The sequence below is a fragment of the Leptinotarsa decemlineata genome, unplaced genomic scaffold, assembly GCF_025532065.1.
Source record: "Leptinotarsa decemlineata unplaced genomic scaffold, Ldec_3_MD MMD2_tig00000010_RagTag_RagTag, whole genome shotgun sequence".
In the NCBI taxonomy this organism is placed as follows: domain Eukaryota; kingdom Metazoa; phylum Arthropoda; class Insecta; order Coleoptera; family Chrysomelidae; genus Leptinotarsa; species Leptinotarsa decemlineata.
Window position 1 is genome coordinate 1,380,972 of NW_027412538.1, and position 17,754 is coordinate 1,398,725.

The window sequence follows — 17,754 nt, forward strand, 5'->3', positions numbered from 1 at the left end:
ATTTCCAAATATAAGGTGGACAAGTTGGAGAAATCTGGAGATTATAAGCTTAAGTGCCCGGAGTGTGTAATAGTGTAATAATAGTGTAATAGTGTTTATGTGGAACAATGTGGTCGAAATTTCCAAAAACGGTATGCTGAACATGAAAGGTCCTTCAGACTGGGAAAAAATGATTCGACGTTTTCAAACCATTCTTTGGCATGCAACCACAAATTCCCGAATCTAAACGACACGGAAATTTTGCACTATATGCAAGGAAGGGTTACACACTCAATTATTTAGAATCGTTGGAAATTCACAAACATAAACATTGCAGGTGCAACCTGTTAAATGATCAAATCGATTATTTAGTTTACTCACCGGTTTTCAAATTAGCACATCTGCATTGTAAATTGTAAATTCAGGTACTCAATCAAGCCAAGTACGTCTGTTATTACTTACAGGGGCGCTACATAAAGGCCTATGTAATAAACCATTGTTAGTTTAATGTATAAGTTTGAAAATGTCCTTATAGGATGAAACTGCAGTAACGTTAGTTACAAATAAAAGAGGTAAAAAACATAGGAAGTTTCAATTCTCTTTTCTTCGTAACAAAATTATAAATGATAAATGCTAAATTGTTTCCACCGTACCCAGTCTCCCCTACCTAACTTTTAAGTTAGTCTGGCTAGGTGTTGAAACTGTCAAAACTACCTAAATAATATATATTAAATTCAGCCTTTATACTACAACTCAAATACAGTTACAATTAATTAGGGTTCAAGAGTATCCGGCAAAGATACACCGTAGCTATCTGTTATCTGCCAAAGCCATGATCCCAACTTCCTAGTAGCTCATCGTTCCTGAGTTTTCAGTTTTTATTAAAAAACAAAGATCTGTCGTTAACAGGCTCTTAGACTATAACAATATGTATACTCTTTTCTCGGTGTCATGAATCTTGCGAACAAAAATGAACTCGCTTCTTCGATGTTTAGATTGGTTCGGATTTGAATCAAGTCAACAGTCGAAATATCAGCCTAAAACCTGTATCGATGACATATGTCAGTTATGAAACCTGTAAGTCAAAATTGAAAAGTTTTAAACCCGTACTTCACCAAATCTCCAAAATGGTAGATCCCAATTTGGTAACAACGTGCAACTTTCACGGACAAGAATTCTTATTCAAGATGAATATTTTGTGCAATAATTTGGAAATTCTGGTGACCGATAAGAGTTCGGGAGAGGAGTGGCAATGTAGTTATGATGCAACGTGTATGATTATAAGGGAACAGGGTAATTTCGTATACTGACTTACCATTTTTGCAGACATTGAAAATTTGACCCATAAAACTGGTAACTTCAAGCAATTTGATATTTTTGTGGCTATGATTAAATCAGGTCTCTTGAGAGTGAGTATTAGTTTTACGTTAGAAGTATACAAATCAACCACACCACTTTGACTCAATTATGTTTGACTAGGATTGGTTTTTGTGATATTGAATATATTCACAAGATGGTATCCTACCAAACCGGTGGATGAATTATTAGGAAGTTTAGTCGCGGAGACGGTACGTACATTCAGTGAAATTCGTTGTTCTCTGAAACCAAGTAAAAATGGAAGTAATTCGGGCTTTTGATGATTCAACGTTATTATCGAATTTACTTTTGTCTTTGATCGTGCTTGGGAGCGCACATAAAAAGGCAAGACCGCGTTTAATTTTTTTGTTTACCGGGTTTGAAGGTGATATTTTGAAATGACTCACTCAATATTTAGGGTATAATCCAGCTTATCCGAATTTTGCTGAAATATGATCGAATCTTCAAATTCCAGATGACAGGGGAATGCACTTATTTTGTATTTTCAGAAATTTCAGTTTTAGTTCAGATATATTTATACGTTGATCGACGCAAAATATTGTAAGAGTTTTTACATAAAATATTGTCCTGTTTCTGTAGCTGCAGAGTAGGGAGGGTGAGTGTAGACCCACAGCACTTAGGCCACATGTGACCCATTGTACATCCTCCCGAGGAGTTGTCCTCCTAGGTCATCGTCCATTCTGTCCTTTTCAGGAAATGGACAGGTCATTAGGAGACATATCCTTTATATCGGCAGGTGAAGGCCAAGACTTGCCGAACACACACTCTCTTTGGCAACCTTGAGGTGTCTCACGGCGGCCTTCGTGAAGGTTTAGGAAGGTGCAGCGACATTACTGTCGTTGCGCGGCTTCTTTAACCTTCTTTGGGTTCCTTCCTTGGAGGTGCTCAAGTAAGGGCGCTTTTCTGCAGGGGCAGCCGGTTCCTTGCCTTCATTTAAGGCGGAGCTCTTGACGCCCTTGCTGTTGGAGGTGGAGTGGGGGAGGTGGAGGGTGCACTTATAGTTACTGCCAATACTGCCTCCGTCGCTCTCTTTCTTCTTTTGGCCTCGGCGCCGCAAATGCGATTACGCCTTGGCCTTTGTATTATATCACGAGGTGATCTGCCATGTCCGGCCTCATTCCGAGCTATAGATTGGGGTGGACATTTCTGTTCATCCCCAAGCACCGCCATAAATTGAGGTGAGCATTTATGTCCAGCCTCGGGATTGGTTTTTGTTTTTTCTGTGTCAGTTTTATTTTGTTCCATTCATATGTGTTTCCACGAGTAACAGAGGAAGAGTTGATCACTCTAGCAGAGTCCCGCATTACCAAAGGAAGGCTGATTACAATGAGGTTTCGCCTGGTTCCCCAAGGGAATCATTCGTAACCGCATATCACCCTGCGGCCATTCAGCTGTCTGCACGATTACTTACACCTTAGCTTGGGTAGGCTGGTCCACAGTGGCATGTTTTGCAAAGGCTTTTGGGGAGTTTTAGTTCCCTCCACCCTACTTATTTCTGCCACTGACCAGGAGTCCGGCGACCCCGTCCGTAAGGCCACATTGGCTTTCCGGGTAGGGCTCCCAGTCTCCTGGCCGTTCCCCTATCCGTCACTTGGGGACGCGCCCGATAGGTAGCCCAATCCACGAGTATTGTCGTGTTTATGAAATCGTAGGCCTAATTGTATATCTATCAACGTTCCGACTCCAAGTCTACGACAATGAATTTGTCCGAAACTCTCCAAAAATGTTATAATTGCAAAATGTACCTGATGGCAGAAATATACTATTTCTCTGAGGTAGTAAGAGGTCAATTCTCTGAATTGCTGAAGATAGTTTTTATTTCAAGGGTATACCAAAGAATAATTCCTAACAACATAATTGCCAGACTATCTGGCATATGAGAACATGAATCATCGTGAGAACGAGCTGATGATTAAAAGAGAGAGGAAGGTCTAGAGTGTGCTAGAGAGATGCGTGATTTCTTCTAGCATGATCTATTCTGGTGGGAAGAACGCTCTAAGTGTATTTGCACACATTTTATTAATATATGAGTTACGAAGCAATTGAGGGAAACGGTTAGTTCCAACGGCGCGACAGTGGTGGGAAGCAAAGTAAGAAAGTGAAGTTACTGTATATAAATATATTGAAATAAGTTCTTTGACTTCTTTTTGTGAGTTTTTGAATAATGATGTTGTTTCATTAACTGAACATCTTAATGAAAAACCCGGTGTCGTAATTCCTATGCCTTCCTTTTGCTCATGATATTTGAAAACTCTTGTTCTGCCAGTGGATGAGTTATTTAAAATATGTTATCAAGTTTCCGAATCTGAAACGGTAAAATATATTTATTGCCAATATTTATTACATCAATTCTGTTTTCAGACTAGTGAAAGCGTCACCTTAGATTTACTAACTTTCGAAGATCTAGAACTACTGCGGTCGAGGAAAATAACTAAATCAGTGGGTCCCAACAATAATAACAGAAGATATCTAATAATCACATACATTGTTGAGTTTGACAAGTACTTATTTTGACCATTGGTAACTACTTTGAATATCTATCCAACTCATTCTATTTTTAACAGAATCCGATATCCATTACCGCTTGAATATTGCGGCCCGCCCGATCCTCTCATTCTACAGGCTACCATCAGAAGGTTGGAGGCAGAATTAGCGAGAACAAAGGAAGAATTGACATTGAAGTTGAATAACAGTGATGCAAAAAAGATATATTTTCTACAAAAACGGTGAATATCCTAAATCTATTCTGTTTGAATCGATATTGATAAAAAAATTTAAAGTGATAAGGATTCAGTGTCACTATTTTCATTCGGGTTTGAAGGCCGTATTTATTTGATTCAGGTAGTTTGGAGTGCTGATTCCTGTACCTAGATTAGGTGAATTGTCAATGAGAGTTCACAGCTTCTTCTTTTCTGTTGAAATTATCCTTGTGTTTGTGCGGATCTTTATTGCCTCCCCTACCATATCCCTAGTTGTGGGTAGTGAGTTTTCAAACAGAATCCTGTGGTTTTCTTCACTGAGAGACACGCCACAGCCGACTTGTCTGGTCTGCAGTTTCTATCATGCTCCTTTGGCTTTGTTCCCGTGGATCTCTTGGTGGTTCAGATGTATACCTTCTTACAAGTGCACGGTATGCGATATACCCCTGATGGTGGGTCTCTTTTGTCTTTAGCCGACTTGAGGTTTTGTTGTACGAGTATCTTCCTGGTGGGTTTGAAAATAGTTTTAATGTTGTGTTTCCCCAAGGGTTTTTCAATTCGGTCTGTGGCCCTAGGGATATATTGGAATAGGAAAATACTTGAGGAAACACAACATCAAAACGGTTTTCAAACCCACCAAGAAGATACAACAAAGCATCAGGTCGGCTGAAAATAAAAGGAACCCACTATTAACAGCAGGGGTGTATCGCATACGTGCACTATGGAATATGGAATCCCATTCTAAGAAGTTGAAGAATAAGAAACATCATGACGGCAGGTAGAAAAGGGCCAACTAATCCAGGTGTGTTTGTTTCATGCTATGGAAAATGGGACTGGTTTGCTTATAGACTGATCGAGTTAGGGGTATATTATACTTATCAAGCCTAATCGGTCCCAAAATCTCTCTTTATATTTGCAGAAAAAGGAACAAATCGAAAAGCAAGAATTTAAATTGGCCGCGTGTCTGTTGACCAATAAAATTGATCGTGTCTAGAGCGGAGTTGCCAAGTGTATTGGCTTTCAATATTACAGATCTGATGATCCAATTTGACAGTCGCCTTTTTTGTTGTTATTGTTGTCAACTCGGTGTGAATACAACTGTTACAATTATCTAATTAAAGAACGTTATTTTGTAAAAGTTAGGTCTCGGCGGGTGCCTATTTTGCTGCATATTCATTAGTTCATTAGTGTCATTAGTACATTCCGAAAAATATTTTTCAGGTTATTCTTGGATTGATATGTTCTGGAGTAATTCTACATTCCACTGTACATATTTTTGATTTTCTTTTTAGTTACCATACTGATCCTTGGCCGAGATAAAATAAAAATTGAATCAAAACTTTCCATCCTTCGATAAAAGACAAAGTCTGAAATGAATGTCATATAAATAAAAGCTACTAAATATACCACCTACCATTTCAATTTTTCATTCTTCATTTTGGTACCAAATGCAAATTTTCAAGTAAAATTCAACGACCATTTCAAAACCGTCTCTTTGTAAGTTGTCGGGAGTCAGCTTTAACAAAACTAGGCTCAACATTCATTTTGAACCTATTTCAACAAAAATACGAAGTTTGTGGAAACCGTTGACATTAGAAAGAGCACATTGTCGCATTCACTACAGAGAGCGCTGGCTGACTGGATGACAATATGACTAATATACCAGTAAGGTCGAATTTCTTATTTTTGGTGGGTGGCATGAATGCATTATTGATTTATTTTATTAGGGTTCATGGGCATTCCAAAAACATTTGAAAATACAGCTCGTTTATTTCTATTTAGAATCATATTTAGATATAAAAAAATGTTTAATGTCTAAACAGGAATAAATCCCAATAACAAGACATATTAATATTATTAACAAGCATGTCACAGTTTATATCTGCCTATATACACACAATACACATACATATATACATACATACATACATACACATATTCATGAATACAATACTAATTTAGTAACTAGAAACACCTAAAGCGAGTAAACAAAAAATAAAATAAAATAAACATTTAGGAGAGTTAAGCAAAAAATTAGGTGGAACACTTGTGTGCAGCAAGCTAGGAGAGTAATTGAAAAAAAGTCAGATATAGAGCTAAAAAGTAAAAACATAGTTTAGATAACTTGTACTATATCAGTTATCAAGACAAATATTATTGTCCATTTTTATATTTAATTCGTGAATTTGAGCGATCTTATTATTATATATTTATTTGTATGCTGGCTTTATTCTAAAAAAAATGAATGAATGATTACAGAAAATTTCAATTGATCGTTAATTTTCTCAGGAAAATGCAGTACCCATATCACATTTTATTGGTTTATTCGGCATTGAAAATGTATGTCATATCGGATATATTCTGCTTATTTTTGCAACATTGAGTTTCAACTTTTTCTTAGCTGATAGCTCGCGTCGGAACAATTCGTTTTTTCATCGAGTTTACTTTGTGTGTATTTTAAAAGTGTTTTAAAGATATATTTTAATATTAATATGGTGCATTCTTGTGCTGATTTTAATTGTGCGGAAAGGCACAAGAAAACAAAAAGCCCATTGGTTTATAAATGAGTCATTTCATATAATGAGTTTAGGTTCCCAAAGGATAAAATAATGGGGAAAAAATGGGTGAAAATATTGAAAAGAAAGAACTACAATCCTTCTACTCTTCCAAGACTTTATTGAAATTATTTAAAAAGTGACTATAAATGAAAGGGAGACGAAAATATTGAATTTGATGACACAGTTTTTTATTTCAATTTCAAGTATTCTCCACAAAAAGTATTATCTGGAGTTGATACTGTTGCTGAAAGTATGATACATTATACTTCATTAAATTTTATCATATGATTAATGGTATTACCTCCGAAGCTTTTGTTGGATCAGTTCGAGTACAATCAATTCTGTCTATACTTGACCTCATTCAACCTTCCTCTAAAGTTTTGGAAGATTCAACAGATTACCCAAGCGCGCCTATGACGCTTGATTTTAGTCGTAGCTATATTAGAAAGAGATATGTATGTAGGAATCGTTTTTTTCGTAATAAATTGCAGTTGTACAGATTATAGAATAGGATTGTAGGATTGTAGAATAAATTGAATATTTGAAATGATTCTTCAATCCAGTTTGCTATATTTTTTGATTTTCATGAGTGTATATTATTAAATAATGCATAAAATCATAGTTTAGGTAAATATTTTGTGATCTATCGACTTTGTGTACTGATTTTAGATGTAGAACTTATTTCCAAACATGATTTTATTTCATGTGGAGAATTTTCCATTAATTGAAACGTTAACGGATTCATATACACTTACATAATTAAATTGATAATAATAGGCTCCATAAATTTTACGATTTGGCAATGTTGATTATTTCTATTGTTCCTATTGTTCAATAGAACAGAAGCGGGAATAGGGCCATGACGTCACCACCCTACCACATTCGATTTTTAATAATTAATTACGGGAAAACTACGGTATTTAGAGAGATGAAACAAAGTGCACTGTTTTTCAATTTACAATTTCTATCAAGTAAACTATAAACAAAAAATCATGAAACAAACACATTTTCACACCAAACTACATGAATCAACATAAATACGCTTAACGCTTTCTATACTAATATAAATGTGAAAGTTTGTGAGGATGGATGTATGTATGTATGTTTGTGGTACTTGCACGCCTAAACGATTGAACGGATTTAGATGAAACTTTACATCAATACAGCTTATACATCAGAATAACATATAGACTATGATTCACAAAGGTTTTGTGTAATTTTGGTCATAATATAACGATGAGTATTAAGTGAATCGGAAAATGTCTTGCTCCCTGAGAGCTATCTTGGCGTGCGCTGCCTATACTGTTGGAGTTACATGGAGATAATGTACCGTAAGATTGTTTATTTTGAATAGTTCTAAATAAAAGTCCGCGATATCACAAATCTACCTCTTATGTGGTAGCCACTATATGCAAAACACTGAGCCATGAATTCAATTTGATTGGATACTTTTTTTACAATGCAAATTTCAGAATCTACGTCAAATTTTTATGGAAATTGATACACTTGTCGTTTTCAGTATCAATTATATAGATACATTTTGTCTTTTACACTAAGTAATTTCGACGAATCGTTGGAAAGTTATCACGATAAGATTACCTTGACGCAACGCAGTAAGTCATTACGCGTCGCGTCTACTGTAAGACGACGGGGGACGATGCGCGAGGGTAGAGAGGCTTGGCAATGAAGCGCCATCGCCGAAAACGCGACCCGAAAGCGGGCAAATGTCGTTGACGGTTGTGGTGATTTTGCGAATTTCTTTATAGTCAACATAATTCGATTTTAGAAGCTATTCATTACTTAGTGCAGTTGGCATATTTTTTTAGTTACTGTATTTTTAAAGTAAAAATAGCTGTTGCCCGCTCTTATATTAACGTACAGCCGAAGCTGCTGAATCTAGAATCTTGAAATAAGCAGGTAGGTACTTTGTATAGCGCAAATAAGCATCAAGAAAGGGTATCAGGAATTTCCACCGCCAAGGGTGAAAAACAGGGGTTCAAAGATTGTATTGAATTTCGTCAGTTTTGAAGTTGGAAACCTGAAGTTCTGGGTGGATGAAAAAATATTGTAACTATTTTGTAGTTACAATATGATATGTGATATGTTACGAAACTCAATGTGACGAACCAAATTCTACACGGGCGAAACCGCGGGCAACAACTAGTCAGCGATAAACCTAAGATATATAAACCTCTGAACACAAGACAAGACAAGTTTTATTTCCCAAGAAACTACATTCATGAATATACATAATTCAGTTGAAAATGGCAAGTTTTGCTCGAAGAGAATAGGAGAAAAAAAGGTTTGATTATTTTTTTGGTCATATGAAAGTTTGGAAAAATATCATATTGTTTAACGAAAGTCATTTTTTGTGGAGGAAAAAATCAGTTTTTTATCGACCTTTTTTTGGGTAATGGTTACCTTCCACAATCTTTTACGTTTCGGAGGCCAAAATCTGCCTCCGTCTTCAGAAATGGATAAAAATTCGAATAAATATGCAGTTATTCCTTTTTTAAGAGCTTATTTCTTTACTTCTTCGACAGTTTTGAAGTTGGAAACCTGAAGTTCTGGGTGGATGAAAAAATATTGTAACTATTTTGTAGTTACAATATGATATGTGATATGTTACGAAACTCAATGTGACATCTGTCGAAGAAGTAAAGAAATAAGCTCTTAAAAAAGGAATAACTGCATATTTATTCGAATTTTTATCCATTTCTGAAGACGGAGGCAGATTTTGGCCTCCGAAACGTAAAAGATTGTGGAAGGTAACCATTACCCAAAAAAAGGTCGATAAAAAACTGATCATATTGTTATTTTCCCCCGTGGGTACATCAATAATTGACTACAATGAATAATCAAACTTAACTTCATTTCACTTTAAATTTTTCTATTATTTGAATGTCTATCGCCTTACTAGATCACTTCGCGTACCGCACTGTAGCTTCCACTTGACTGTCTCGATATGCCCGCCGCCAGCGCTTAAATATCTTAATCGAACATCGTTGAATTTTCGTCGAAGTTCTTGCTGCTTCTCGCGCGGCAGGGAACATTGGGCATTCCCACACTCTTAGCTATGTCACGTTTGGTTTGTGGTTACCAGTGGCGGCCGGCGTTACTTTCTTTCAGGCATGATATACAACAATATTGAAATATTTACTCGATGATAGAATCTATTTAAAAGAGTCGTCAAAAAATTCATGCAGATAATAGTACCTACACTTTAGTTTGTAGGAGTTTTCTCCATTTTTTTAAATTATACATTTGAATTAAATCGAAAAGCACATCACAAAGAGCGTTGAGAACAATATACACTTTACCAGTTGGAGACTTGTAGGTACAAATAACAATTAATATTTTTTCAATTACTCTTCGCTGTACAATATTCGAATTCTTTTTCAATATTTCTTACCTTCAAGTTTTCAACTTCAATAAATTCCAAACTTTTCTGGCTGTTGATCATGATTCCACCATGAATCACTATTCTTCTATAGTAATTGAAAACTTAAAATTATTCACATTCGAACTAGACACTTCATTTTTTTCCCCAGATTTCAGTAATGCACAAAACACTTATATTTCCTAGATTACGGTCACAATCCTCAAATATTGCCCTAATAAAGTCCGTTTTATTTTTTATGCAGTGCATATTCTGGTGCATTATGGTGAAGTTATCCTCTGCTTGGCCTAGCTATTTACTTTTCTGACTTCCACTCCACTAGCCACTCGCGACGTCAGGAAGAAATTCCAAAAATCGACCGCTTTCAAACCCGAATAAAAATAGTACACTAAAAATCTTGGCCGCGAAAGCCCTAACCATTTTGTCAGTAATAAAGATTGTCTGATATAAGTTGGGAGTCTTTTTTTATAACTAAAATCAATTATATTTATATACTTATAAGATTTGGATAGCAAATGGAACTTGAAATATTTTAACATACTTTTAGCGTTGATGAATTGACCGAAGAGAACATTCAACTTCAGGAGGAAAACCGACATCTGACAAAAATTGTAGAAAAGAAACCGAAAGTACAAGTTTTATCTCTACAAAAAGCTGTTAGCAATCTAGAAAAATGTGTGGTTAGTGAAAGAAACTCTCACCATGAATTGGTTGAAAAACTAAGAAGCGACAAGGTACAACTCGCTAAGGAATTGGAAAAAATGAAAGCATCTGAACGTTGTTTGAAGGCGAAATTGACCAGAGTTAATCATAGTTCGAGGTGAGAGCTTTCCTCAAAATATTCTTCAATTTCCGTAGTAATTTTTCCAACTAGCTTGTGGTATTTCCAAAATACCCAATCATCTGAAGGAACAATTCGTTCACGTTCTCAACTCCCTACACTGTAGATGATTTGATTTATAGCCAGTCTTCAAGTATGCCCACTGACTATATGTAAAGAGTTTTCTTTCCTTATACGAGGAATTGGGCAAATTTCGGATATGCGGTTGGTTACCCCGTTCACAGGCAGATGGGGCGATGACAAACCTGTTGTTTTTAGAGGAATGATACAGCATATGCAGGAATAACTTTAGTGGGGAATCCTGCACTGACACCTGTGTCGGATATTATCCAACGCCTTTCGTGGTGTTAGCCAGGGGAGTAGTTGTTTTCTGATAGGTTTCAGTCCATTAACCTACAGTGTAGGAAGTTAAGACTGGCGTGAAGGAATTGTTCCTTTAGATGATTTGATTTGTAGTCAGTCTTCAAGTATGTCCACTGACTATATGTGAAGACATCTTATTATCAAAATATATCCCACACATTTTTATTTATGCGAATTAGTTAAACTTTCTTTTGTTTATCTCTATATTGTTCTTTTTTCCCTAGTATAAACATTGTATTTAGGCATTCGCAAATTGTTGGTAGATACCAATTTTGAATTATTTCTTTGATTTGGTAAGTATAAACCATTTGCAGTATCATTTACATATCAAAAACGTGTATTAGTGTAACACTCTATCAAATTAAATATTTGCAAGCAAAAGCCGTTGAGGGTGAAGAATGAACTTTAAGATATTTTTACCAGTAATTAGTTAGTTTATATCCAGAAAGATTGTGAGAAAGTATCGAGTATTCTTAGAGAAATGTTTTTTTTTTACCAAATATTGGAGACAATGATTGATGGTTTTTCGAAGAGTTCTATTTTCAACACGAAAAAAACTCTTTTCGAAAATATTGGCAGGAAAACAGATGTTCTCAATAAACTTTTTTGAAAAATATTTTCATTTATAATACAAGACTGGATGGGGTTTTATAACTTATTCTTTCACTTGACTTAGGCATATTCGAAAGAATACCTACTTATTTCGAAAATTAGTTGCATAGACTATTGAACATCATCAATTCTCTGTTTCAAAAGCAAAAGGAGCCACGTATATGACTAATTTTGTATTCTTAAAAATTTACATTGGGTGCTTTATTGAAAACTTGCCATCATCCCATAAATTGACGTTCAACCTTTTATGGAATTTGCAGCAGTTCCGACCTAGCCCACTGTTTTGGAAAGTACCACAGATTGATAACTGTCATAACAATTGAATAAACAATAGTAATTTACCATAAAACCAAGTAATTATAAATCAATATGATTAGAGAATGTGTAAATATTGTTGAATAATTTGTGTCTATTTGTCGTATAAAAATGTTGTTTCTGTAGAACAATGTCAATATTGAAAATGATTCATAACAATAAAAGATTATATACAAATATAATTTCTAAGACTGTTTGGAAGCCCAGTTTAATCTTTGTAAGCATGTGTGCCTACAGTGAATTCATTAGATTAGTAAAAACAATACATTGAAAGTGTTTTCATCAACCGGTGTAAAAAATATTGAGGTTTCCAATACACTATTTTCATTCGAAAACTGTTCACCCGAGTGTCACAGAAACAGAACTTTTTTATCGGTGGATAAGTTGTTGAAATCTAACGTTTGAAACCCAAATATAGTATCCCATTTATCATACGACACCATCCTGTTCTCTATACAGTGGCTTACCCTACTCTTACTCAGTGTCTTGGATCTAAAATTAAGTATATACGAGCAGGGTTAGCGATTGAATAGAGAACTGGATGGTGTTGGATGAGTCATCGTGCTCAGATTATAGGCGAAGTTCAGAGACTGATTGGAAAGATTACATATAGAGACACTTAGAAAGTCCCTCTGCAGGGGAGTCGCAATCATAAGAGGTACAGAAAGTCAGGAGGAGATTATCGAACTGGTAAACGAGGTAACAAAACTGCCCCGAAAAAACCAAACATTATAGAGGAAAAAACCGTCTGGTCGAATCAACTCGTCGAAAAGTTAATGGTGGAGTCAACTCCTCGAAAAGTTAAGAATCGAGGTGCAAAGGCTGTTTCATATAGTCAAAGAAACCAACTGAAACACGTATAGTATAAAGCTAACGCAGTATAACAAAGAAACCCCAAAGGCAAAACGTGACTCATGAAGGCGGTTCAGAGGTGGTGGAAATACTTATTTTTAGGTCGAGGCTTTGGGCGGAATTAGGTCTCTCCCAATAAGGTATAGAAGATCTATAGCATGGAATTGGATACTAGCCGCTAAAACCACCAGAGCAGACGGGATCGGATAGCGATCTGAAAAGTTCGTCCATACAAATCACCAGGGATAAATGAAATCTATCCGGACCTACTACAAAAAGGATTTGATCTGAATGGGACTCTCAGAACTTTTCTAGCCTTTTCTGGCCTGCCCAAATAGCTGAAGTACTAGACCAGAAGTTCAAGTCATTCAGACCTATTACTCTAATGTACATTCATAGAAAACCATAAAAAGGCTGCTATATGACAGACGAGACGCTCATGCAATGTATAATCTTTTTTTTGAAGATTAAAGGCATTGCTTAGATGTGCTGATGGACCCTTAAAAAATAGGTCATATGAAAGTATTGTCAATACACCCATCGACATAGTATTTTCAATTGTCTAATCAAGATATACTTGCAGAACTCAACGTACCTACAATATTATTAATATGTGTCACCCATATGTCATATTACCATCCAGTATTATTGCTAATAAATTATAACTCGACAACATTTTATACACATTTTATGCACAAATGCATATTCAACATCTAAACAATAATATTGTATTAATTATTTCAAAAATGTAAAGACGCTATAATTATTATCTCCGTGTTCTGGGAAGGCAATGTTAGTAACTCACCAAGCCACCAAAAGAGCATCATGGCCATGTAACGTTGCAGAATCATCCCAACTTCAATTAGAAGTATTATCTCGAGAAAAATATCTGGTCGAGGTTGGGCTCGAACTCAAGACTTTTCTATCATGAGTCGGGCGCACTACTACTGCACCAATTCGCCGCTTATATTTTTATTAATATTATCCTACGGATGCGATGGTCGAGCCCTATCCCCCAAAGCCCCGATAGTGACCACTCCACACACCGTGGGGTAAGTGATCATTGGTACTGTGAATCATGTGCTCCAAGCAAGTGCAATGAGCCAAGAATGACAGCCTTCCGCATTTGTACGGCTAAGATTTCTGCCTTAGTACGGTAAACCGGCATAATATTGAGATTCGAGGATACAGAGGGTATAATTCCACCAAGGACCCAAATTATTAAAACAAGCATCTTGATAGCAAGGTCTAGGTATAGTTTGTGGAGTTCGCAGAGAAAATCTCGATAGTTTATAAGTTTTCCTCCTTTTTTCGGACGATATTCGTCTCACCAGGAACTGAAAACTCAAAGACAAATATCGTCTTGCTCTGGTAGTCGGGGAGGACTATATCAGGCAGGCTTATTAGCTAGTATGAGCCTGGTGGTGGGGAACGGATAATTCCAAAAAATTTGGCACTTCTCCTTCTCCACAACGGATTCAGTATCCCTCGGAGCGTAGGGTAACACCGGTGTCTCGTCAATACCGTAAAAGCGCTGTAGGTGGTAATGAAGCACTCTTAGGGCCGCGTTATGTCGATGTCCCAGGCGAGAACAACTCCTATTCTGATGAAATGACATTGTTATCTTTTTCGATATTTAAAATTAAAACGAAAGTAATTCTTTCTCATAGTCATTTCATTAATTCCCGCTAAAACATTCAAAGGAATGTTGAAACCTAGCAGGTTGAGTCTCAATTTTGAATAACTACTGTGTCATTTCCTGCACATCAATGTATAAAAAGAATCTTGGTTGATTATTAGAATAGCGTAAGTTAAACTCCGCCAAGGTGAAAATAAAGACCATTTATTATTATTACTTAAATTTAATATAATAAACTTAGTCCATTGGAATAAACAAAGACAACTTTCCATAAGTAGGCATCTGCTAGCTTGTTTGAAAATCTGTTCTCATTTCTTCAGAACTTGCACCTTTGTGAAATGAAACTACATCGTTCTTAATTTCGAGTTCGGTCAACTTGTGTAAATACCTACTTCTATTTATGATGATTCCACTAAAATCATTATCTATTTCTTCAAAGACTAATGTGAGAAATAATAATTATTGATTATGTATATAAATGTTGATGCTAATGCTTTTTGGTAGCAAAGGTAGCAAAATAATCACTTTCTTGAGGTACCTACCTAGTTCTTTTTTATTTTAGGATGGGTTTAGGAGATCATAAAATACCATTAGTCAATAAAGCGTCTAACAACAGCATAAAAACAATGTACAAACGCAGTTCATCGCCAATATTTGACTGTATGGATACTAAAGGAGGCCTACCGAGACGTCATGCGGAACAAATTAAATCTAAACAGTTCTGGGAGAAACCAAGGTAATGGTTCAGTTCAATTATTTGAAATCATCAACTATTCCATCATAACTTCTTATCAAATTCCAGACTTTCAAAAAGTTTCACCAAGCACAATGTAAGTCGGGATAGCTCTACCTGTAGTACAAAGTATGCCGATCCGGAGTTGATCGACATACCAGACACGTGTTTAAGATCTAGGACGCCCAGCCCCACTCCACGGAAAAGTAAATCCTCCACGAAATCCCGATGCAGTAGCGCAGGGTCAAGGACGAGTTCAAGGGCTAGTTCTAGAGCATCTCACACAAGGAAAACAAAACGGAAAGACTCAGAATACAGAAAGTTGGAAGAGAAGATCGCTAATTTACAGAGGATGTTAAATAATAATGTTATTCGTAACAAAGATAAATGATTCCAGAAATGTAGGTGCTAAGTTTTCATGAAGAACATTCGACTTGAAATCGAATTTTAAAAAATATTCATTTACTCATTGTATTGTTATATAATTATACTCCATTTACGAAGTTGTGTGTATTTTATTTATATTGTTGCAATTAATGGGGAATTTCAGGTATAGTTCTTAATTTTGTAAACTAGATATTCAAGAAACAATTTATTGTGATGGAGTAGTAGAAAGCCAAAAACTTTCTTTCCTAAAGAATCTATTGTAGAGCGGAACACGTGTTGCCTTATAGTAATACTGTTTAGTGAAAATCTCATAACTTGAATATGTTATGAATTTTCATCAAGTATTGGCCGACTCCATCACATAACTTTACTGAATTCAAAAAAAAATAATAGTCACTCTCATCGACCATCGAATTGACGCATCTACAAAAAATGTAAGCGACCAAGAAACGAAATGGTCGAGGCTTTCGCGGCCGAGGTTTTAGTATCACTAATTTTCGGGTTTGAAGGTCGTCGATTTTTGGAATTACTTTCTGACATTTCGCTGGCGCGAGTAGCTAGCTTCTTCAGAGGTTTATACATCCTGTTGACTCAGGTAGTTTGAAGTGCTAATACCTATACCTGTATTAAGTAAATTTTCAATAACATTCGTCGACCCTTTTCTACCTGTCGTCGTGCTGTTTGCTATTCTTGAACTTCTTAGAATGGGACTCCATATTCGGTTTTGGTCCACAGCTTCTTTTTTTCTGTTGAAATTATCCGTGTGTTTGTGGTTTCCTTCACTTAGTGCGTGTTCCGCCACATCCGACTTGTCCGTTTGGCCTGGTCTGCAGTTTCTTTCATTGTCCTTCAGCCTTGTTCCTATGGATCATTTGGTGGTTCCGATGTATACCTTCCTACAAATGCACGCTATGTGATATACCCCTGCTGCTGATAATGGGTCTCTTTTGTCTTTAACCGACCTGATTAAACCTGAATATGCTTTATGCAATTGACCTTATGCAGGTACAGGTATTAACACAACAAACTTCTTGAGTCAACATTACGTTTTACACAGCCATAATATCCAATCATCGGAGATGATATATAAACCTCTGAAGAAACTAACCACTCGCGTCAGGCAAAAATAGACGGCCTTCACCCGAAAAATATTGACAACAAAAAACAGGCAGAAAAAGAGTGCTTCTTAAAAAATCAACATGCTGCTCTCAAATTAAAAAAGAAATAATAAAACAAATAAAAACATTAACGTTTTTATTTTCTCTCCATACTTTTTAAATAAATATTTTAATAATGTGATTCAGGCGAAAAATGACCCCCGAATCTAGTGTTCACTAACACACAGAATCGCGAAACTTATGCAGTGCAATTATTAATACAGCGTTTATTGTTATTCAACTAGCCTCATCCTCTGCTACCTATCAGAGTCCTTTTAACTATCAATAAAGGGCTGCACTCAAATCTGCTCTACAAATGTTTTTCGGGGTTTGGGGATAGGACAAATTGTTTAACCTTTTGATACCTGCTCTGCAGTTTTGGACTCGTCTCATGAGTTATCTCTGGTATTTATTTCAAGAATTACTATCCTATCGCATTTTCAGAGTCTCAATAATCCTTGAATAACCATTTTGCTTCAGAATTTCCAGTGCCTGACCTTACCACCACTCTTAGCAGGGGTGCAGCTGCCCTTACGTCTTCCGTTGGTGTTGGCTACTACCTCAAATTATATCGAAAGTTGGAGGTATGAGAATTTTATCTTGTGGCAGTTTTGTAGTCGTTGGTGAAGCCGTTATCGTGAAAATAGTTATACTTACTCTCTTCAAGAGGGATCGGCAGTTCGAAACGTAGAGACTCATAACTTCCATTCTGTTTACCTGTTTCTGTAGTTTCTTGACAATTCCTTCCATGACCCGTCCATTTATCTTGCCCAACTCTCTTTCAAATCCTTTTTTACACGACCCATAAACCGCAGTTTTTTTCTGTTCGACGTTTCGGCTTC

At 36.1% G+C, this 17,754-nt stretch overlaps 1 protein-coding gene across 1 annotated transcript; it reads left to right on the forward strand.

Moving 5' to 3' along the window:
• The first annotated feature begins 1,019 nt into the window (after positions 1 to 1,019).
• LOC111507121 (centrosomal protein CCDC61) lies at positions 1,020 to 15,871 on the forward strand. The gene is made up of 7 exons (XM_074171238.1): positions 1,020 to 1,251; positions 1,306 to 1,388; positions 3,718 to 3,857; positions 3,921 to 4,082; positions 10,561 to 10,833; positions 15,198 to 15,371; positions 15,438 to 15,871. The coding sequence occupies exons 1-7, from the start codon at positions 1,032 to 1,034 to the stop codon at positions 15,757 to 15,759; spliced, it is 1,374 nt and encodes a 457-aa protein (XP_074027339.1). The 5' UTR covers positions 1,020 to 1,031; the 3' UTR covers positions 15,760 to 15,871.
• Positions 15,872 to 17,754: the final 1,883 nt, after the last annotated feature.